Source organism: Carettochelys insculpta, chromosome 1 (genome assembly GCF_033958435.1).
Source record: "Carettochelys insculpta isolate YL-2023 chromosome 1, ASM3395843v1, whole genome shotgun sequence".
Classification (NCBI taxonomy): Eukaryota; Metazoa; Chordata; order Testudines; family Carettochelyidae; genus Carettochelys; species Carettochelys insculpta.
This window is the reverse complement of record NC_134137.1, coordinates 143,146,765-143,171,061: the sequence shown is the minus strand read 5'-3', so window position 1 is coordinate 143,171,061 and position 24,297 is coordinate 143,146,765. Positions and strand designations below refer to the sequence as shown.

General features: G+C 41.1%; 1 protein-coding gene across 2 annotated transcripts in view; it reads left to right on the top strand.

The window, feature by feature from the left end:
* The window catches only part of ANOS1 (anosmin 1), a 226,444-nt gene extending 204,064 nt beyond the window's left edge, over nt 1–22,380 (top strand). The window contains exons 10-14 of one of the 2 annotated variants that reach the window (XM_074983338.1): nt 5,747–5,841; nt 9,982–10,153; nt 11,848–12,065; nt 15,097–15,238; nt 18,365–22,380. In XM_074983338.1, the coding sequence (XP_074839439.1) occupies nt 5,747–5,841; nt 9,982–10,153; nt 11,848–12,065; nt 15,097–15,238; nt 18,365–18,423 (686 nt within the window). In that variant the 3' untranslated portion in view covers nt 18,424–22,380. The remainder of the gene's footprint in view (nt 1–5,746; nt 5,842–9,981; nt 10,154–11,847; nt 12,066–15,096; nt 15,239–18,364) is intronic. The other variant, XM_074983339.1, reaches the window with a different exon arrangement.
* Nucleotides 22,381–24,297: the final 1,917 nt, after the last annotated feature.

Genomic DNA, 24,297 nt, shown 5'->3' with positions numbered 1-24,297 from the left:
TAACACATAGGCTTTTTGCAAAAATTATCTGTGGTAATGATAGAGTCAGGGTATGTCTACACAGCAAATTTATTTCAAAATAATAGCCCTTATTTCTAAAGAACTTTGCTAGCATCTACACAAAGCAACACAACCACTATTTTGAAATAACTTCGAAATAGCGGTTGGCTTATTTTGAAATAAGTTTTCAAATCTCACACATCCTACAGATAAAATTCAGAGTTACCAAATTTACACTCACAGTTAGCACCCTAATAAATAAAAAGTAAATGCACTTTTTCAAAGTTTACAAGTTTCTCACTACATTTAGATTTCCGACCTCAGAAACACTAGACCCTATTTCTTTTCATGTTCATTGGGGTGTAGTTATTTTAAAAGGGATGTTGCTACTAAGCATGTATCCTATAATATTTTATATCTGTTTCACTGCCAAATCAACAATATTCATCCAAATATGAATAAGTGCATTGCTATCCCAGCAACTGTTTTACCCTCCCATGTTTCAGTTTTCTACCCCAAACAATGGATACTTAAGCTGTTTCTATACTGCAGTTTTTTTTTCAAAATAACATCTTTTATTTCAAAATAATTTTGCAAGCAACCAAGTATTGCACATGCTATTTTGAAATAAAATCAAAATAGCAGGCGCATTTTTCCAATTCTGGCAAATCTCATTCTACCAGGAATAATGCCTATTTCGAAATAGGCTCTAAAATATGGAATAGTGCTATTTCAAAATAAGCCATAGTGGGCTACAATGGCACTATTTTGAACTTGTGCTTTGGACCTGGAAATGCTATTCCGAAGTAGCTGCGTCTTATTATTATTTTTATTATTATTTGTTATTATTTTTATTTCCTTTCAGTATTGGTAGTCAAAATGCCTGACCTCTTTTTTCCCCACAAATGCTCCAAAAACAAGGCATAGAACATTTAGCCCTAAGAGAAAAAAGTTAAGAAAGTCAGCTCAATGAAAAAACCCTTTAAAACTGAAATAAAGTGAGTAACCTTAAATTACTATTCATGTGTTACAAAATGACTGGTTGTAGGTATGTTAAAATAAGTATTTGAAGTAATACTTCCTGTTTATAAAAAAAATGAAAAATGAAGGACTGGGGTTTTGATGTGGCAGTTATGTCTAAAGGTTCAGTGTTCAGGTTGTTGCTGGGTTGTGAAAAAAAAAACAAAGCAAAACAGCAACAACAGAATATATGAGCAGTAATTCAAGATATTACAGACTTTCTTCACACTAGCGAATCGAAAGTCTCATTTGACTCCAGCAGCAGGAGACCTCTTGGAAGGCTGTCCTTTCAGTTCACTTCTTAGCTTCCTGACTCATGTAGTGCAACCATCAGAAGCTTACCAATGAGTGACAAAAAAGATTGACACTGCCTGCATGGATAAACAGGAAGGAAGAAATGAACAAGGTTCTGGACGGAGTATGTATAAAGATCAGATAACAGGTGGGGATGGAGCCCCACCGTTACCACAGAATCTCCTACCTGGCCAAAACCTGGAAATACATGAAAACACTATTTTAAAAGCCTAATTTCATGTGATTTTTTTTCAGGCTGAAGATTAGCTAAACCCCAACCTGGTTCCAGTTAGCATACTTAAAAAAAGCATCCTAGACACATAGAAATGTAGAGGTAACAGAGACTTTGAGAAGTAATCAAGTCCAGCTCCATCTTTCACTGGTTGTTCATATGGAGGTGTTGAGTGGCCTATCTGAAGTATCACTGGTCTTCTCCAGTTCTCGGTGAACAAGTAACCTGGCCTCTGCCGGTCTGTGACAGAGCCTACAGCAATACTTTGATATGCATTGAATTTAAAGTTTGCCTGGATCTGTAAGTGGTCTGCCTTGACTAAGGTATACTTTAGAACAGGGATTCCTAAACTTTTCAGCATCATGTCCCCCTTTGGATTTTTGAGAAACCCTCACACCTCCCTTCCTCTTCTTTATCATCATCCAACCCCCCCGTAACAAAAAATTCAATTAATAATTTAAGATAAACACAAAATCTCGATATAAAAATGTTATTTAAAATTAACAAAAAGCACAAATAGTTTTTTTTGCCCCCAAAATTTAACAAAAATGTAATTTAACCTCAGGAACAGCAGAAACAAATGAATTTAATGTGAAGGATGACACTGAATTTTCTTCACAAGTTGGCAAATCCTAGATTTGAAAGATGAAAGTGCCCAACACAAATAGTTTTTGATATCCAGTCGATTTCTTTTTTCACTTTTACAATGAGTTAACTTGAAAAGCCTTTTTGACAGGGGTATGTTTACAAAAATGGAAGAATAATACATAGCACTTCTTCCCCAACTTTCAAGTACATTGGGAAATATTTTATACAAAAATTCCTTGAAGCTTGAGTTGCACTTGAATCATATTTTATTTCGAGTGCTTGTTCTTGCAATACTGCTGGCAATGTATCGACATCAACATTGAATGGATTGACTACCAATTTATGAATGAGGATGCCAGAAAAATTCTCTGGAAAATAGTGGATAGCAGACTCAATGGAGCTGGGCCACCCCGCCCCGAGCTGCATGCCAACTACCTGCATACCTGGGGCCCCCTTACTCCCTGCTGGACCTTGACCCCTGCTGGACTGACACCAGCCCAGCTACAGGCTGTGACAGCTGGTTCCAGCCCCATGCTGGACATGGCATGGGCCCCATGGGCACCAGCTCCATCCTGAATGGACTACTGGCGTGGCCCTAGAGATGCAGGTGTGGCTCAGGCCCTGCAGAGACCATCTGCAGCCCTGGCTGGGGTGCTGGACACTGTGCCTGCCCATCCCAGCCTGGAGACTGACTATGGACCGGACAGGCTAATGGCCCAGCTCCTTGTGGGTGCCTGGTGCAGCCCCTGCTGGCCAGCTGCCTCAGCCATGGGCCAGCCACCAGAGCCACCCAATCCAGCCTCTCACCCACCTGATCCCTGCATTGCCAGAGCCAGCCACCCCGCCCACCAGCTGCTAGGGCCAGCCACCCGCCCTCCAGCTGCCTGAGCTGCCCACCAAAACAGCAGGTCAGCTGCCTGACCCCTGTGCTGCGGGGGCCAGCTGCCCACCCACCAGTCCTAGCCAGGGCCAGCTGCCTGAGACCCACAAGCTGCCTGCCCATGCCCCTACCCTCCCGCAAAGACAGGCACCACCATCTCCTCTGCTCTTACCCGATCTCCCTCCCCTCCCCCAAGCCAGGCTCCCCATCCTCCAATCTAACCCCTCCTCATGCTCCTCCTTCCCCCCACAACCCACACTCCTTTGCAGGAGGCAGCTAGCTCCATGTGGGTCTTTGCTGGCAGCCTGCTTTTTATAGCAGCTGCACTGGGTCACCCACGCAAAATAGCAGGGGCTGAGAGTTGGAAGCAAAGGCTGGCACTTTCTTCGAGTAGGGAGAATGAAGTGGGGGTGACTGGGTCACCTCACCCCCCGCCCCCAGAATTTCTTCATGATCCCCCAGGGAAGCATGCCCCCCAGTTTGGAAAACCATGCTTTAGAAGAATAAATTGCTGATTTTCAGATAAGCAAAGCCCAATAAGAAGATTCCCTACAGAGTTATTTAGCAGAAACTTCAGATAGTTAATGGACTTGTAGGCTGCCTCTACACGTGCACGCTACTTCGAAGTAGCGGAGCCAACTTTGAAATAGCACCCATCATGGCTACACGTGTTGGGCGCTATTTCGAAGTTGAAATCGACGTTAGGCGGCGAGACGTCGAAGTCGCTAACCCCATGAGGGGATGGGAATAGCGCCCTACTTCGAAGTTGAACGTCGAAGTAGGGCACGTGTAGATGATCCGCATCCCGCAACGTTGAAATAGCAGGGTCCGTCATGGCGGCCATCAACTGAGGGGTTGAGAGACACTCTCTCTCCAGCCCCTGCGGGGCTCTATGGTCACCGTGTGCAGCAGCCCTTAGCCCAGGGCTTCTGGCTGCTGCTGCGGCAGCTGGGGATCCATGCTGCATGCACAGGGTCTGCAACCAGTTGTCGGCTCTGTGGATCTTGTGTTGTTTAGTGCAACTGTGTCTGGGAGGGGCCCTTTAAGGGAGTGGCTTGCTGTTGAGTCCGCCCTGTGACCCTGTCTGCAGCTGTTCCTGGCACCCTTATTTCGATGTGTGCTACTTTGGTGTGTAGACGTTCCATCGCAGCGCCTATTTCGATGTGGTGCTGCCCAACATCGAAGTTGAACGTCGACATTGCCAGCCCTGGAGGATGTGTAGACGTTATTCATCGAAATAGACTATTTCGACGTCACTACATTGAAATAGCTTATTTCGATGTAGCATGCACGTGTAGACGTAGCCGTAATGAGTTTTCAGGTCTTTGGGTGCCAGGTGATGGACTGCATGTCATATGTGTTTGTCTCAGGAGCAGGAGCAAACAGAGAATCGGCAATAATTGAATGAATCATTACAGATGAAATCAGATGAGACCTTGCAAGAGGCCATGTGAGCTTGTATCTAACTCTGACAGAGCCATGCAGTGCCAAAGACACAACAGAAGAAAGTGAGAACACCTACAATTTTTTAAGAATGTGACAGAAAATAATTAAAACACAGTTGGATGTACCTTCATTTATTTCTTACTGAAAAACTTTGGGCTTTGAGAGCCATCATGAAAATCATCAGCATAATAGTTTCTATGAAGACAACAGCTACACAAATCCATTTTGAGCAAACTTCCAATCAGTCTTCTTAACAAATACTTTTTGTGCTTGCTTTAGAAATTGTTTTTTAATTTGTAATCCCTCCGTTGCGCTTCCAAATTGCTCATAATAGTCTATTGCCATATCAACCCTAAAACCATCAAAGCTATTTCTTTTCGCTTCCTGTAAACCATAATCATGCAGTTGGCATGAGCAACTCGGGCACATCATGTTAATTACTATAATAGATGTTTAATTGCATATTTGCTGTACATGGAAATATGAATACAAACTCCAGAAAAACAACAAGATATATTTGTACCACCATGTTGAGCTTCTTGGTTTAATTCTTCATTGTTTTTTGTTTAACTCTAATCTGTTTTATCATGCAGTCTGGACTGAGGGGAGTGGTTATAAATTTTATGCTTGCCACTACAATTCTGCATGGAGCTGTCAGGGAATTTATACTGGAAAAAAACTGTGATAATTATGGAATTGCTGCTGTAGAGTCGGCACTATTGAAGTCATGGGACATTTGCCACTGGCTTCAATGGGAGCATGATCAAGTCTTTAGTGTTGTTCTTAAGAGCTGTGACTAGCCGTTCACTTAGCCACATATGGAAGTGATTTCATGATACATTTTAAAAGTTTAAGGTTCAGAGACATTTTCAGACATGGCCATACACAAATTTACCAAATAGCGCTATGCAGCAGCACTGCAACGTTCTGACAGTTACAGACGGTTGGTACTGACTCACTTCTATCATTTCCAAGATGTTTGGCACCATAAACCTAGGGGAATTTTTCTCCCTCTTGTTAACATTCACAGTTCTGCAAAATTGCATGTTATTATTTTAGCTCATCCTTACTGTGCTAACACGTGGATTAAGTTATTGACAAGTATAATGTTACCTAAATCCATGCGAACTTTAAATGCTTATGAGCAGCAAAAAACTGACTTTTCCAAAGTTCTTAAAAGCCCTTGGTTTTCTATCCAGAAAATCCAAAAAAGTTGCAGAAGGCTCAAGCATAACTGTAATGTGTGTTTTTTTCTTCCTTTTTGTATTGCTATTTTGTTTGTTTAGACACTAGCTTGAGTCGATATCACGTCCAGTGGTTCCCAGAATCCTGTGTGCACAATGAAACTAAAGGGGCTGAAAAAGCAACTGGCCTGACCTACGTGAGTTGAAATTCACTCCCTTGCTTAATGTGCGGTGGTTTAGTCATCAAAGATCAGGGGAAGAGGGGAAAGGAAGAGGAAAGTGGTATGTAACAGAATGCAGCATGTGGTGTACCTGCCATAGGTAGAGTAGGAGTGGGCTTTCCTTGTTTCACTGCAGAATAGTGATATATTTGGATTTATTAATTTAAGCAAACATGAAAGGTGTTCTAAATGAATGTCCTGCTTTCAAATGCTTTACATGAATATGTGAAGTGGTCATATTACACTGCAAGGCAAACCTGCTTGCACAATGCATATGGGCTTACACAGTATCTTCTACAAATGGGACCTGATCCATGATTAGCAGCTCAGAACCACCACAATACAAATGCTGAGTATCCCATAAAATAAGCAGGTAGATTTGTTTTCAAACAAAGAGAAGATCCACATGCCAGGCTTCCCCTGAGGAGATTAAGAATAGAAGAAAAGCGCCTCCAAGGAAAGATACTTACAGCTACTTAAACCCTTGTACTCAGATTGGAGCATGGGTCATCTAATTCTGGAAGATGCAAAGGTATCACACTGATTCTCCATCACTGGCAATTTTAAAATCAAGATTGGAGAGAAAAAAGATATGTTCTAGTGCAAGCTGAAATTAAATCTGAGGAAGTCTTCTGGCCTGTAGTATGCCATAAATCACAGTAGATGTTCACAGTGGTCCATTCTGGCCCTACAGTCCTTAAGTGGTGAAGTATAAGAACCTCAGTAAAAGAGAGAAAGTTTCTAAATTAATGATTCTGTGTAAATAAATACTTCATCCCAATTATATTTTAAAAGTGCCATGTCTTCCTACTGAATGGATCATTCACTCAAGTGCTACTCTGCTCAAGTCACATGCTATATAAACATTACATTACTGAAATGGACACCCCACACTCTGGTCAGTGAACAATGAAGGAAACTTCAGTGTAAGAAAACTTGATTTGCCTTTCTATTTTACCCTGTTCCATTCTAAGACGACAACTCACTGAAGTCAACAGCGAATAAAGTTAGACTAAATCAAAGTGAATAGTTGGAATTTACTGCTGTCAGATGGATTCAAAAAAAGGGTAGATAATTTTGTGCTAGTAAACCACATGTGGAGTTGTGCATGCTAAGGTCAAGGAAAGCTAAAATAATTAAATAAATTTGTTTCCAAAAGTGGTATGGGAAGATATTTTTCCCCTCCATGAACAACATTGCACAACTGGCTGTTGCATTATGTATTGTTTTTTTATCCTTTGGTTTTCCTATAAATTATTTCAGAATGATCTAATCTGATTTTGCAAACCCTGTGCTGATTAGGAAGTACCAATCAATACAATGAGATCCAGAATATCATTCTATCATAGTTAAGAAGCTACCTTGAATAAACACGATTACAAAGGGCCTGATATTAAAATACTTACTCCTTTTGGTCTGATCCTGCTTTTAGTGACGTCAATGGCAAAACTCCCCTCGAGTTTACTAGGTTCACAACTTGACCCTTGAATAATCTTCAGCAGGAAATGCAGCTTCTGATAGCATAATATTCTACTTCAGATGTAACTTGCGCAATGTGCTCTGACAAAACGGAGCCCAGCTCTACAATCCATACTCGTGCCGATAAGTATTTCAGCATCAAAGTGGTGATTTGTTTACAAGCACTGTTCTAAAGGGACTGCACCAGCATGTTCCAGCAGTGTATTAGTTATGAACTATTCATGTATGCAGTGTTGCTGTGCCTGTGCTGGACCCAGGATATTAAAGAGGTAAGGTGACTGAGGTAATGTCTGTTATTGGACTGACTTCTGTTGGTGAGAAAGACAAACTTTGGAGCTTACACAGAGCTCTTCTTCAGGTCTAGTAAATGAACTCAGAGTGTGACTGCTAAATACGAAGTGGAGCGTTGTAGTTAGTGCACGCATATATTAAAGGGTCCATTCAAGGTGAAGAGGCCCATTAAAATATGTTGGAAATATGTGTTAACTACTGATGATAAACAATCTGTTTCATTTAGCAGTGACACGATGTGAGTTCTTTTCCCAGACTTGAAGAAGACTTCTGTGTAAGTGCATAAGCTTGTCTCCCACAAACAGAAGTTGGTCCAATAAATATTACTTCACTCACTTTGTCTCTCTAATGCACCTTCCATGTCAGATATAAGCAAATTGACCTAGTGTAGCTTTAACACTCTTCAGCTATTTGAGACACAGAGCCCAGTAGTCCCTCAAGTTGCGCAAGGGTTGTGGTCCTGCACACACATGCATAACTGGAATTTCATGTAAGTGAGGGGGTGGGGGCTTTTTTCCCCAGTGGAACACACACTTGGGAAGCAACAGGAGCACCTGGAGCTCCTTTTGAAAGGTAAGTCCTGGGCTGGGGCAGAGCTGCAGGGCAGTTGGGGAGGGTTAAGCCTGGCATTGGGTTGGGGCCATGGGAGGGGGCAGGGAGCTTAAGCCTGCTCTGGATTAGGGCTGCACAGGAGGGCTACGTCTACACGTGCAGCCAACATCGAAATAGTCTATTTCGATGAATAACGTCTACACGTCCTCCAGGGCCGGCAACGTCGATGTTCAACTTCGACGTTGCTCAGCCCAACATCGAAATAGGCGCAGCGAGGGAACGTCTACACGTCAAAGTAGCACACATCGAAATAGCGTGTAGACGCAGCTGAGGCGTGGGGGTGGAGTTGATCTGGAGCTGTGTGTGTGGGGGGGTGAGATGGAGCCAGAGCCAGGCTGCAGGGGTTTAAACTGGTGCCAGGGGGGTTGAACCAGGAGTGGGGGTAAACCGGAGCCACACATGGTAGGGGTAGAACTAGGGTGGGGGGAGTTGAACCAGAGCTGAGGGGGCTGAACTGGAGCAGCGCAGACATGGGGAGTTGGAGCTGGGGAGCAGTGGTTGAACCCGGGCCGCATGGGGCCGGGTGGGGATTGAACAGAGGGCTAGGGCGGTTGAGCCAGGGCCAGGGGACTGGAATTTTGAGTTGCACTTAACTCACATTAATGTAAGTTAAGCACAACTCAAAATCGTGCATTTCGAGGGCTTACTGTATAATATTTTCAGAAGCACCTAAACAACATAAAGAACTGAAAATGACTGTGACATGGGATCCTGAGTCACTTAGACACAAGTCCTGTGACACCTTATAGACTAACAAATTTATTGGAGCATAAACTTTTGTGGACAAACACCCAGTTCCTGAGATGACATGCATCTGAGGAAGCGGGTCTTTGCCCACGAAATCTTATGCGACAAAAAATCTGTTAGTCTATAAGGTGCCGCAGCACTTCTCATCTTTGTGGATACAGACTAACATGGTTACCTCTCTAATACTGTCACATAGGTGACCTTTGGACATTTTACCAGAAGCTAGTACGTGTCTTATTAAACTTGATGGCACAAAAACATATATGGACTTTCGAAGGGGTCAGGGCTCTTATTTAGTTGTTACTTTAAAGATATCACTCTACAGCTGTGTCTACACTGGCACAAACTTCGAAATGTACATGCAAATGACCATTTCGAAGATTACTAATGAGGCGCTGAAATGCATATTCAGCACCTCATTAGCATGCCACCGGCTGCGGCTCTTCGAAATTGCCACATTTCACTCCTGCGTGGCTCATCCAGATGGGGGTCCTTTTCGAAAGGACCCTGCCAACTTCGAAATCCCTTTATTTCTATCAGCATATATATAAGGCCTTTTTGGGATTTGTATGCATGTTAAAAGGAGTTCTTAAAAGTAGACTAAGCCAGTCTTTCATCTCAATTTAAATCAGCTTCCTTGCATTTATTTAATTGGATTAGCATTTTTCACCCTCACACTGCCATTCCCACTACCTTCCTGCCACAGGATTGTTCCTTGTGTTTAAAGTTATCTGCTTTGGAGCAGCAAGACATAGGTGCAGCATAAGAGTGGAGAAAGTGTCTGACCACCACAATAATGTTTTCAGATTATAAATTAGTAATAACATAGGCAGTATTTGCTTTGTTCTTGAATAAAAGCACATTTGCATGTGCTAGTCACATACAGAAAAAAACACTTTTCGTAGAACAAAAACATTTAAGCTTATGGCAATATTATGTTTTTTAAAAAAGGTTTATTCACAACATATACTGGTTTTCTTGTTCCAGGAAAACTACATAATTCTTCAGGACCTGTCATTTTCATGTAAATATAAAGTGACCGTTCAGCCAGCAAGAGCTAAAGGTCATTTGAAGGCTGAAAGTATTTTCTTTACCACTCCACCTTGCTCTGCTCTTAAAGGAAAAAGCCACAAGCACATTAGTTGTCCTGATGAAGGCGGTAAGTCAAATCTGAGGAACTTGTAGAGCATTTGAGGAATAAGGGTTCTACACAGCTGTTTTTACTTCCGGAAAAAGCTCTTCAGGAAGCTTGATTGCTCAAGGGTATTCAAATAAGGTGCGAGACATGTAAATCCATGCCTCATTTGAACTTCCGTCTTGCTCAGTAGCATACCCCTTCTGGAAGGGCGGTGCAGTGTAAACACTGCCTTACATAAGAATTTCAGGTAATTATTCAGTTATGAATTGTGGCAGGATCATGCTTGATATTGCTACTCTTTTAAGGGCTTGTTTGTTCAGGAAAGTTTTATCAGTTATACAGAGAAAATTATATAACTATTAGTTATATCTTTATAACCCACATTGTGAACACTCTTATTCTAAGAGTGGCCAGTTGTGGTTTAACTTAACTTCCTTTCCAAATAAGCTACAGCAAAATACCCCACAATAAAAAAGGCTGTAATACCAGTCTAAGTATCCATAAGAGGATTATAATGGAATAACTCTATGGCGTGTCTACACTAGCCAAAAACTTCGAAGTTTGCTAATGAAGCACTGAAATACATATTCAGCTCCTCATTAGCATGTGGGCGGCCGTGGCACTTCGAAATTGATCCGGCTCGCCGCCACGCAGTTCGTCCAGAGGAGGCTCCTTTTCGAAAGGACCCCGGCTGCTTCGAAGTCCCCTTATTCCTATGGGCAGATGAGAATAAGGGGAGTTTGAAGTAGCCGGGGTCATTTCGAAAAGGAGCCCCGACTGGACGAGCCGCACAGCGGTGAGCCTCGTCAATTTCGAAGTGACGCAGCTGCCCGCATGCTAATGAGGGGCTAAATATGCATTTCAGCGCTTCATTAGTAAACTTCTAAATGGCAATTTGCATGGCCATTTTGAAGTTTTGGGCTAGTGTAGACATGGCCTATGACTTTAAATTCACACTCTAGAATATATCCAAAAACTACTTTCCTTTGCTGACAAGTCTTAAGACCAAGAGTTTGAATTGCCTGTACCTTGTGTAGATATTTACACCTGTAAAAAGTGAGTTTAAAATGCTTCCATTTTGATTTGGCAAATTGTATACAACTTTGCACAGGTAAGTGACCAAATAAATGCAAGTCAGTTAAGAATCAAGCCATGGGACTATAATATACCTTTTACCAGATGAAATACAAAGAAGTTATTTTGAAACTCTCCTAAATCAGGTTATATACTGTTCCCTTTTGAGAAGTATCATAAGGTTAGTATCAAGTTTATGTTTACCCTACGAAAAGTGTTCTCCTGCCTTCCATGAGTTTTCCTGAAATCCCAACCAAGGAGAGACAAGCTTGTGTTCTGGGACCCTGGCGAAGCAATACTGGTTGCTTGTCCATGAGAAGCCTGCATTTTGAGTCAGCACCCCCGATATCATAGGTTATCCCCAATATCATAGGTTACCAAACTCTGAGGAACTTGCTCTGAAGTTTGAATTTTCACCAGAATTCCAACTGAAGCAAGCTAGGCATTGATAAACACGTTAAGAAAAGAGATGGCAAAGAGTTGACAAAGTTGTGAGTGAACTAGATATACCATAGGCATGTGAACAAATATCACAGATACGTGAAGAAACAGAGTGACCCTGGAATCTTAAGCAATATTAACACTATTTCTGCTGTTCCTCAAAATGTAACTCATCCTTTCACCTCAAATTTTTACAGCAGCAGTTCTCCCTAAAGTGCTGGCCAAACCCGAGAATCTATCTGCCTCTTTCATTGTTCAGGATGTAAACATTACTGGTCACTTTTCATGGAAGGTGTTGAAGGCAAATCTTCACCAGCCCATGACAGGTTTTCAAGTCACCTGGGCAGAGGTTACTACAGAGAGCCGACAAAACAGCTTACCCAACAGCATCATTTCCCAATCACAGATACTGCCAGCAGTAAGTTTGTTTTCTTTTCCTTGCTGGGGGATTGAATTTTTGTGTGCATGGCTAATTTTGTATTTTTTTTATCATGATTTAGCTGCTAGCCAGACATCACAGTGTTTACTGGTGCTGCAGGTATACTGTGTGTGAACAGGAAGTGGGTTGTTTGGGATACATTTCCAGTACAACTCATTTTGATGACACATCAGAGATTGTAATGTGTGCAGCTGGCAAATTAGCAACCATATTTGCAATTCACCTTAATGAAGGCAAAGATCATCTGGGCAGCAGAAGATATTTTTCTTCTGAGAATCAGTCTGCTCTGTTCACAGGATAGTAAGGATTTGCTGAAACTTTGCTCTCTGGGATGGGAAAACAAGTGGGGTTAACCTGAATGCAAGAATTCTCTGTACTTTGTATTAACCTGCCTCCTGCTCCATCTGGATGTGTGTTTTGTGGAAAATAAAGCACTTTTCCCTTTTCTGCAAACTTGTGCCAGGCTATAAAGGGACACACCCTCATACTGACAAAGAAGAGACTACCACATTTCTCTGGGCCCGTTCAATGCCAACAAGATACATCTGGGAGACGGGGACACAGGGCAGAGGGAAAGGAATGGAGGAGCTTAAAAGAGAAACACTGCTACAAGAAGGACTGGGGTATCAGGAAGAAGGATCCCTTTCCTTTCCCTGCCCTCACTTCCCTTCCATGCCCTATCCCACCTTGCTGAAATGGAGACATCAACAAGACGCACTGTAAAACTACACAACCCCATCTCAGAGCATCATGCCTGACATGGAGGGGTTGGGAATGGACCTTGTTTAGACTAGGAGGCCCAGGAATACTTTGTGAAACGCAGGTTGCCATGGGCAGTGAGTGTAATACTCTGAAGGAAGGCAATGGTATCCCAGAATGACTCACCTGGCCCCACCCATCAGAGTCCTTCAGATCATCTACCTAGTCATGATGATGTAGTGCCAGAGGCTGAGGCAGGCAGGCTGGGGCCACATCGTGCCTTGGGGCCACTCTGGCTGCCCAGATCCGTGGCTGGTGGCTCAGCTGCAGAGGGCACCTTGCTGGGCAGGGGTGTACACAATGCAGACCAAGCCTCCCTGGTCCATGCCCACCAGCCACTTCTCCAGAGCTTTGCAGCAGGACAGGCTGCTGCTGTGCCACCCACTGGATATCCAGAGCACCCAGGCAGGCAGGGGCCATGCCCCTCCTGCCAGCTCTCCAGAGCTTTGTGTCTAGGACAAGCTGGGGGATCTGCCCTGCGGTTGAGAAGGGACAAGAGCCAGGGGCCACATGGAGTAGGAGATGTGCAGGGATCAACAGTGGCCACAGTGGGGAAGGGTGGGCTCTGGAGGGCCTGGGAGGGGTAGGGTGGAGCAGCTTGCCACTCCAGGCCATGGGGGTCACCTACTTCCTATCCAGTCACCCTTACTTCTCTTCAATTTCCCACAGACTCCCCTCTCACAGAAGGGAAGAAAGAGGGGAAGACAATTTTCTTTTTTATGTACTCCAAGAATCCTGTAAGCACCTGTCAGTGGGGAGAGAAAGACATTTCAAGGACCTGAAACAGGATCTGGATGGAACTCGAGGGCTCCCAACTCCTCTTAAAGGGGCAGTTAATTAATAATACCTTAAAACAGAACTAGATTAAAGGCAGGAGAAAGTTTAATTTGCACTGTTCCCCATTTTCCCATCAGGGAGCCTTTTCTGTAGTGGCACCAGGAGGAAGGAGGGAGACCATTCAAGAGGTGTTGCCACCTGTACCAGAGGCAGAAGCGTCCTGAGCTTGATCCAAAGCTCAGTAGAGACATTGGTCTTTCCATTGACTTCAGAGAGCTAGACCAGGGCAGTGATCCCATTGCTCAGCGTACTTCAAATGCTCTGTTCACGGCTTGCCAGAAGAAGTTGGTACACCAAGTCCTGGAATGCTCAGTGGAGCTGTCCAATGGAGCTTACTTTGTGTTTGTGCAGTGATTAGTTTGTAGCCCTTTGTTTAATGTCCCAGGACTAGTCCAGTGGATAGCTGATTCAACGCCCCAAATGGACATGGGAAGAAGATGAACTGAAGGGCTGATTCTTTACTGCCTTGAACATTGTCTTGAGTCATTTGCAAGTGTGCATTCTATTTTGGAAGCATTTTACACCTACTCTGCACATATTGGTCCATGTGTAAATGATAACACAAGGTGCAAAGCAGTGAAAAGTCTGGCCCAAGTTAATTAATATTCCAACTGTCACCATTTCAAAAATGGGATTCAGACTCAGGTCCAGATCATCAGCTGAGGCTCTGGCTCTTGACTCAAAATTGGCATCAGTTTACAAATCGGTGGTATCTAAAGACAGAAATTGGCTTCTCTAAAACATTTTATGAGAAATAAGTTGAATTGGTTAATACAAAAATAAATAAAACCTAGAAATAAACTGTATTCATGGCACTGACACTTTCAAGAAACCAAGTAGAAAATTGAAGTTGGAAATACTAGGAAGTGGCAACACAAATATGTGCAAGTGAAATTTTAAATATAGGGAAAGCTATATTTTGAGAGAGAGGGGGACTCTATCGGTATGCTTACCCTAGAAACATTACAGCTTCAGGGATGCAGCTGCAGCACGTTAGTACTGACACAACAGTGACCAAGGGGGTTCTTCCACTGACCTAGCTGTATCAACAAAGGGGGCCAAACTCATTTAACCTCTCCCATCGGTGTCAATAACATTAGAATGACCTAAGATTTTAGGTGTAGACCAGGCCCGAGAACAGGTTTTATTTCAAATTCTTGCTCTGCCAAATATTTATGCATACCAACCCTTTAGGAACATGCTAACCAAACTAAAAGAATAGTGAACTTAATAAATGGATGACATCTTTGTAATAAAAAACTAAGAAAGAAATCTTTGAGAGTTGTAACACAATTTTTAAAAGTATCTAAGTGAAAAGGAAACTATCTGCTTAATGTACAATTTCTAGATGGAGCAATTGTGTCTATTACTTCTGGTTGCTGTAAAAAATTATTTCATTCATATATATTTTTAGGATCATTATGTGCTGACAGTTCCCAACCTAAGGCCATCAACACTTTACCGCCTAGAAGTGCAAGTGCTGACTACAGGTGGGGAGGGGCCAGCTACAATCAAATCTTTTCGAACACCTGACCTGCTGCCACCATCACCCCGCAGTAAGCATTGTAATCTGACGTAAAAATAGTTGGAATAATGTAAGTGCAGAGAAAGCCAGTTAAAATATTGTCTATTGAAACAATTAAAACAAAGCAATAAGGATCTATTGAAGTAAGCTTCCATACAGTAAGCAGTTTAAACTGTTTAGTAATACTATAGATTCCCCCTGATTAAAATGGAGAAATCTGCTGGGACATTTATTAGCTCTGAAACAAGAATGAATTTATTATTCTATCCACTGTATATTTACTGTGTAGTTTTTGCTGTATTTCCCTCATATATGTATAAATGCGTACGAAGGGTAGGTGAATCAAGTAATTTTAGAACATTTGGTGCATAAGTAGTGATAATGTTTCGTATAATCACTTTCTTTCCTCTAATGTAACACTGCAAATTTGCACCAAGAGTTAGCAGAAACATTGGTAAAAAATTAAAACAAAATTCAGAACCACAAACTGTTAACAAAGGGACACTGGCAGATATCCTGGTATGATGTCTAATGACTGGATACGCAGATATCGGTAGAGATAAAAAACAAACAACCTGTCCTTTTTGATGTAATGGGCTAAGATTATCAGTTTCCAAAACCTTTGTAATTCTGATGGCTCTTTGGGAAAAAAAGAAACTGCAAAAAGACAGTTTAAGTTTTCTGGTGATATTGTTGCTGGACATCAGGGTTATGTTGAGGCCACTGCAAAGTAATGTAGCAAAGAAACTACACGTGTGGCACACCCAGTGCAGTGCTTTCTGAGAAATCTATGGATAACAAAAAGCTGGGATACAGAGGTGTTGTAGAGAGAAATGCAAATACAGGTTGAAATGCTCTCATCCGGCACCCTCAGACCCAACTGTTACCAGATGAGAGAATTTGCTGGACCACAGCAGGTCAAGATTTTCTAGAATATTACCAACATTTCCAGTGCTTACTGGGCTCTTGGAAGACATTTAGGGGTGAATTACAGCTAAATAACAGCATAGAACACTGAGAGACAGGACTGGTGTCTATAAACAAACTTCATGGGACCATAGGAAACTTGGCTACTCCTATGATAAGTGATTGTCTACCTAAAATCATACTGGATTATGGATGTTGCTGGATGAGAAAGTTTCAGATTAGAGAATTTCAACCTATACTGAATGATTATTTGGATTTAGGAATTAGGGGTGTTAGAGTGAGAGGAGGTTTAGAGTATGGAGTGTCTTGACATCTTTGTTATGTTGAAATCCAGCCTAGATTGGAAGTGATCCAAAGCCTTTTAGTGTCCTGGCTTTGAGATGGCTTAATATGCATAAATTCTATGTGTCCAGATTTCCCCTCAACTCCTGCTCCCACCCCACCCCACCCCAAAAAAAGGTCCCATGGCCATTGTCAGTCTCATTACAGATACCAAAAAGCTGAACAGAAATGAAAATGTAATGATCTCCCATAGCAATGGAACAGACAGAGTTGAGGAGTGCTACTCAAACAGCATGGGAATTTTGCTCCAGACTGCTCATTCTTTCCATCTTCAATCATAAATGTGATCAATCGAGAACCTTGTGTGAGCATCAAAGTCACTTTGAAGAAAAAGAATGTGAAGTAATTTCCAAGGTCCAGGCTGGAAGTGCCAAGAAATTCCCTTCAGTTTCCAAGACATTGTTCTCAGAGCTGGAGCTGGGGACACTCCAGGGAAGATCTGCCCAGTGCGTCCACCTGCATATCATGTATCACCTTGATCCTGCTCTGCTGCTTACATATGTGTCTCAGTACAATGCAGGCATACAGCCATGCTGTTAAGGACTCTCCTGCTGCCTAGTGTGTCCAGAACCCCACTAAAGGGACAGCTACAAAACAAAAAAAAAATATTGGTGCTTCAGAGAATGTTAATTTTATGGGGTATATTTCATGTTAGGTTTGTGGAGGGCTGATAGGCTGAAAGTATATAATTCCATGAGCACCCTGCTTGGCCTAGAAGGATTTCATGTCTCTTCTAGCAAAACTGCATTGCTTTTTTATCTCCTCCCGCCACAGAGGAGCTAATGTGACTATACTCATATGTGATTAATAAATAAATAATAATGTCTAGAGGTGACAGATTCTGAATCCTATGAACTATCAACCAAGTCATGTAGTCCCATTAGTTCCCAAGAGTTACCCATAGTAATAATTTTAGAGCTTCAGAGCCAAGAAAACTTAACAGCAGAGCATAAGTAGCTCTTGTCAATGTTTCCAGTCAAAGCCTTGAGTAATAGGGTATTTGATATTGATTTATCAAAGTTATATATGACTGTGGCTATTTCCTTCTCACCATTGCAAGTCGTTTCTGTTAGTACTGAAAATTAACTGCACAATATAAACAGAAATTATAAGAAGGTTCATTGGGGTGGCCATGTTAATCTGCTTCAGTAAAAACACCAAGGAGTCCTGTGGCACCAGGTGACTTCATGATTCTGATAAAGCCCAGAAAAGCTTATGCCCAAATAAATTTGCTAGACTTTAAGGTGCCACAGGACCCCTCATTGTTTTTTTTTTAAATTATGTTATTCATTGGACAGGAAATGCTGCCTAGATTTATTTTTGCTAACACTTCTATGCAGTTAGGTTTTAAGATGCTGATTACAACAAAATGCTATTTTTAGGCATTTGGAATAGTACAATAGTAAGTTTACAGGAAACCAAGAGCTGTCCAACAAATTAGTCCTGATCGACAAAATAAATTGACCTATTTGGATGCTCTCACCTTTGAAGAATGCTTTTGAAGTCAAGTGGGCTGTGTGAAAGCCTTTGTCAGTGCCAGCAAGTTCTTTGCAGGTTCAAGACCTTGTGTGCAATTGTTGAATTGATGCACTTATTCAGCTGAGATGATGTAAGGTCCAGTGGTTACAATGGCATCTTGGCTAATAAGAGGCCTAGATTCAAGTCTTGCTGTGTTACCTAAATACTCTATGCAAGCTGCAAGCATCTTTGTTTCTCATGTCCTGCCCATAAAAGGGGATTACAGCCTTGTCTTGCCTTATAGGAATGTTGTGATGGATAAAATTTGCAGATTGTGAGGGGTTCAGCTACTACATGGATTGGGGTTAATTATTGTATCACACACACACCAAAGGTTAAAAGTGCTGAATTTCCTTTCTTATTTACTTAGGACCTCATCTGAAACAGCACCATCCACATCACTACAAGCCAGCCCCAGAAAAATACTAAAATACTAAACTGCTTCACACAATTAAACAAATAACCGAGAGAAAAACTGAGCTCCCACCAGAAGACCAGGAAAGTTCACATCTATGGGAGCAATGAATCATTTTATTTCCAGTGGATGTTACCATCTTGTATGATTTATAGCTATTTCGACATCGTTTAGGCGTGAAGAATAGTATTTGTACCAGTGCCAGGATGAAATGTGCAGCAGTTCTCATGACAGTACTGACGCCTATTCTGCTAACTGAAAATTGCATCCAATTCAATACAGCTGAGAAAAATCAAATGTATGTTTGTTGTAATAATTGTTTCCTAGATTTAATGTAGATTGGAAAGATGCAATGAATAACAGAGGGTTTTGCTCTCCTAACCTTTACAACAATATGAGATTTGTTTATGCATATTTCGCTTTGAAAGCCAGAGGCCAGATCTTCTGCTGGGATAAACTAACATCTCTCATTAGAACTCAGCAGACTTGTGACAATTTACACTAGCTAAGCCCATATTGTAATACAGTGTTCCGTTAGAGGAGATCCCTACTTACCTAAAATAAGTGTACTACCAAATAGGTAACAATAATGGACATGCCCAATTCACTTTACAACAGAAACTACTATTAACTGAGCAACAAAAATGTACGTCATAGTAGCTGATGTATTTCCTTATCCCATACGTTTATATTTGGTGTGGAAATGGTACCATGAATTTTTCTCAACAAACTGCATTAACACGGCACATTTGCAAAGGAACAAATGGCAGATAGGTGCCTAACTTCCACTGATGTTCTGTAGCAGCTGGACACATGCCTTTGAAAAATTCCCAACTGTTTTTTTTCTATTTTGAAGGAAACCCTGTATCATCACTCTAAAAGTACTATGTAGTAGTGAATGTTCAAATTTTAGACCTGGAAATTCCATGGCACATGTTATATGATTAGGTGTAGTGCTACTTCGGAGCTTCTTTGATGTGCTTGTCTGTTTTCCCCAAGGATCTTTTGAACAGCAGAATGGATGTGCTGCCTATATGCACAGTACCCTGAGTTATGTGACAGTACACTGGTATCTGGAAGTCATTGGCTTGTAATTTATTTGAATGCATTTTTCAAATGCAGGCGTGAAGGGTACCTTGTTTTTAAACCATATGGGAGTGCAGATGACCGTATTGTGAAACATAAACAGGCAGAGTAATTTGCCACACAGAGAGACAGCCTTTAATAGAAAACAGAAACAGCATGGATTTACAATCAAAATGCTGGAGAGGGCTCTGTATACACTCTGCCCATACAAATAATTCTGTTGATGCACCCTCTTGTCTAAAAAATTGCGGCCTCTGAATTCTCATGTTGCAGATTACATTGCACATCTTTAACAAAGGAAGCCACATCTTATGATTTCTGTAAAAAAATAAAACAGATGTCACCTTATGGAATCCTCCAACAGCAAGTGCCTCAAAAACAAACCAACCCACAGAAACCAGATTACAGATAATCTGTATGCCACTTCTTCCCAAGATACCCTAGCGCAGGAAATACTGAGTGTAACAACGACAATAAATATTCTGCAGAAAACCAGTTAACAAGCTAACTTAATCTGTGCTTGAAATTGAAAGAGTATTATTATTCTCAACATAGCAAAGCACAGAAGAAATTCAAACACCTACATGCTACCTAGAGTCAAGAACCAAATCAGAATTTCTGACTAGTTTGTTCATTAAGTTTTTGCAACACTTGAATTTTTGTAGAGAAAAGACAACTCACAAATTATTATATTAATTCCACCATTCTTTTTCTATTTTTTGATATCTTTTAAATACATATATGCATGGAGCAAGTAACTTCCCAAATTTGTATTTAGGGCTACAGGCCTTGTGCGCTGGATAGCTACTTCATATAGTAATAAGTGCTGTTGGTGCTCTGGGAGTACAGAAAATCACAACTCATTTACTACGTCTCTTCCCTATTACATAATGAATGAAAGTTTTGCTGGGAACTGTAAAGGACAGAAGGTCGACTCTTTTCAGTCATCTGAAGTCTCGGTATGCATATCTGAAAGAAATTACTAAGTCTATGCAATTTGAATAGTACCAAATGCACGGCACCATTTATACATGTAAATGACAGAGGACATAAGTAAGGTTAAGAAAGTGCTCCGTGGGTTAGATTGTGGCACCTCATTCCCTTAGACTCCTTTGAAAACTTCAGCCTAAATCTTTTGGCCATACTCTACTCTCAATAATTCTGGAAAAAAATGAGAATAAATTGACTGATGCTAGTGAATTTATGCTGAATTCACTTTGTTGTAACTGAATGCAGAATTTGTCTCTGAATGTCAATATCAGTGTCAATGACAAAGCTTAGTTCAAGAAGTCAGAACCTGGAAACTAACAGCTCTTGATTATTTTATACTAGGATTTGATTGTTGAGTGGAGTGCCATATTCCTCCAAATGGTCTGAGCAGCTTGTTTGATTCGGTACCTCTTCTTAATTGGACATTTCAGGATCAGACTAAGGTTTGTTAAAACATTTGTAAAATAGTCTGGATGGTTTTATGTATTTATAAAAATAAATTATTTATTGTAGTATCAATCAGCCTAACTCAGACAAACCTGTCAATGAAGACTGTTATTGAATTTTGCCTGAATTAGGAGAGCAAGATTTGGCTCTGTCTAGGAGATATGATTTATGAAGAGAGGATTAACACTTTAATCTTGGTCTTAAATATTCAGTTTCTCAACTCGACATTCAGCTATATAATAATGTCATTGGAATAAATCATCGTGAAGTCATAAGAGTCAACCAAACTATCAACAAATGGAGCAATGGATTATATTTCATTTGTTCTTACATATAAGCCATTTTCATATGGTTATTTGAAATTAACATCATCTATTCAAAGACTTTTTGTTGAGACTCAGTGGGAGTTAGGCACCTTGAGGAGGAGGGAGCTAGTGCATAATTCATAAATATTGATTTCCTGAAGCGTACAGGGTATATTACAATTAACCTAATCTGACCAGTTAAATCATACTTACCTTACGTTCATCAGTACAGTTTCAAATCACTGCTTGAGATTTTTAGTTAAAGATAATTTTTGTCAGTTTTTCTCAGTTTCTCATTGACAAAGATCTAATGTAGGTAGTGGGATATTTCTAAGGATGCTGCACATTCACACCTATATATTACTAAGTTACTTAGCAGACTATTCTGATTGATTGATCAGTTAAATCCTGGACAACATGCTGTTTGTTGTATTTTTTCTTAATGGTAAAATGTAGGATTATGCCATTTTTGCTCTAAATTTTTTAACACATTTTAAACTATTTTTACACTGAATACTGTTTAAGAATGAGATTTGTTTTTCTTATGACAGTTCATTGTTGAGACTTTCATAGAACAGAATAAGGACTACAAAATACTTTGATTTTTAAACTTAAAATGAGAAGGGCCATGCCATACTAATAGGTGCATTATGGTATTCAATGGGGGTGCATCTACACTAGGAACTAACTTCAAAGTTAAGTTTGAAGTTAGGCGCTACTTCGAAGTAGCCTGCAGAGAGTCTACACACATTTTTCTTTGCTTCAAAAGGGAGCCCAACTTCAAAGTCCTTACCCTATTCCTGGGAATGGAGTAGAGTCCTATTTCGAAATTTAACTTCGTAGAAGGGTGTCTGTGGACGTTCAGCTTCGAAGTCTGCAACTTTGAAGTTATTTTTGTAGTGTAGACACAGCCTGGGAATATTTCTGAAGGGAATAAGAATTTCTTACATATTAAAGAGCTGAACTGCAAGACCTTTAAACACACTCAACATTAGTGGCATTCATCTGGAGTTGAGGGTATTATGCAGGAACTGGCAGATGGCATGAGTACCTGACGAGATCACACATAAAATCAAAGATACACTGGCTATGTCTACACGAGCCAAAAACTTCAAAATGGCCATGCAAATGGCCATTTTGAAGTTTACTAATGAAGTGCTGAAGTACATATTCAGTGCCTCATTAGCATGCGGGCGGCTGCAGCACTTTGAAATTGATGTGGTTTGCTGCCACGTGGCTCGTCCAGACAGGGCTCCTTTTCGAAAGGACCCCACCTACTTCGAAGTCCCCTTAGGGAATAAAGGGACTTAGAAGTAGCTGGGGTCCTTTCGAAAAGGAGCCCTGTCTGGATGAGCCGCGCAGCGGAGAGCCGCAACAGTTTTGAAGTGGCATGGCCGTCCGCATGCTAATGAGGCGCTGAATGTGTATTTCAGCGCTTCATTAGTAAACTTCAAAATAGCCATTTGCATGGCCATTGCGAAGTTTTTGGCTAGTGCAGACACAGCCACTGTGTGTTCTTGCACCATGAATGGGAGTTTTACCATTGCCTTCAGTGGAAGCAGGATAGAGGCTGAAATACTCCATAGGCCTAAAATCTGAATTCCTTTCATACTCAGGACTCTGACTGATATCAGTGAGAGTTTTGGATATAGAGGCCCTGCTTCAGGAAAGCATTGCTCTTCGGGACAGAAATTCAGCACAAGCTTAACTGTTTTCATGTTAATAGAACATAAGCACATGTTTAAGTTAAACATGTGCTGAACTTCTGTCTTGAATAGGAATTGGCTTCAGCACGCCTTTAAGTGCTGTCCTAAATCAGCTCCATAAAGAAGTCAGCATAAGTCCCAGACCATTTTGAATCTCTTATACAACACCCTTTAAAATTATTTTTGTCCTATGTATATGTAAAGGTTGTTGTGACGTTGACTTATTTATTAATTCCTTTTCTTGCCCTGTATGCCAAGTATATGACAACTTTTTTATTATTGGTACTTGTGAACATCCATTACTTTAAATACTGTTATACAAATTTGTGCATTGTAACCCAGAATCTGATGCTAATAAGCTATTGCATGTAGTTTAAATAAATAAATAAGAATTTATTTAAAAATGTAAATGAATACCTGCAGAAGTGGATGATGATTATATATGGTTTTGCATGCCCAAACTCATTGTTCAGTTATCGGCATGAAGTGTAATGACTCTCTTACCTCTACTGAATATATTAGTAAGGTATAATTTACAAAGTAATTAACAGAGGTCTATATGTAAAATTATTTTTCCTTTGTACTTAATCATATTGTAGTGCAGAGATGACAGAACTACTTATCTGTTGCCCAAATTGGCTGTAGAAATTACGTTCCTATAACTGTCATTTAAAGTCAATATTTATTTATATATGTAATACAGAAGGGTTGATTTGTCTGTGTGTGTGTCTGTTATGTTATTTAGAACAAAAATACTTCTTGTAAAAACATTTTGTAAAAAAATGTAATTGTAAATAGAGTCTGACATTCTGTCACTCAGTATTTTCATGTTTAGAATTTGTACATACTGTTTAAGTAATAAACTATCCTTCTACATGGAAATGTAGCTTATTAATGACATGGGCTGCTCCACGTGGAATGCCACTTGATGTACTGAGATAACACGGAGCCCACCTGTTCTACCGGCCTGAGCGCCCTATCTTGCTGAGCCAGGCTTTTAAACCTCCTCTAGCACACGCAGGGATTATGGAGATGGGGGGACACACTGGCTAAGTTCCCCTACCCCAAACCTTCCCCTTTCATGCATCTCCCTTTCCCCCTCCCACCCCGATCCACCCAGGCCCCATAATTTCCCTGCTCCTGCTCAGACCCGCACCCACCTCTTCCCGTGGGATGGCACAACACTGGGGGGGGGCATGTGACCTCCTGGGCACCCCAACATGTTGCCTATAGCTGCATCTGTCTGCTAAACAACACAGACACTGAGATCAGCTCTGGGAAGGCTCATCTTAGGTGATTTGCTCCAGTGCTCAGGTGTCCACTTCCCCAAAGTTATATGAAATTTGCCCCCTCC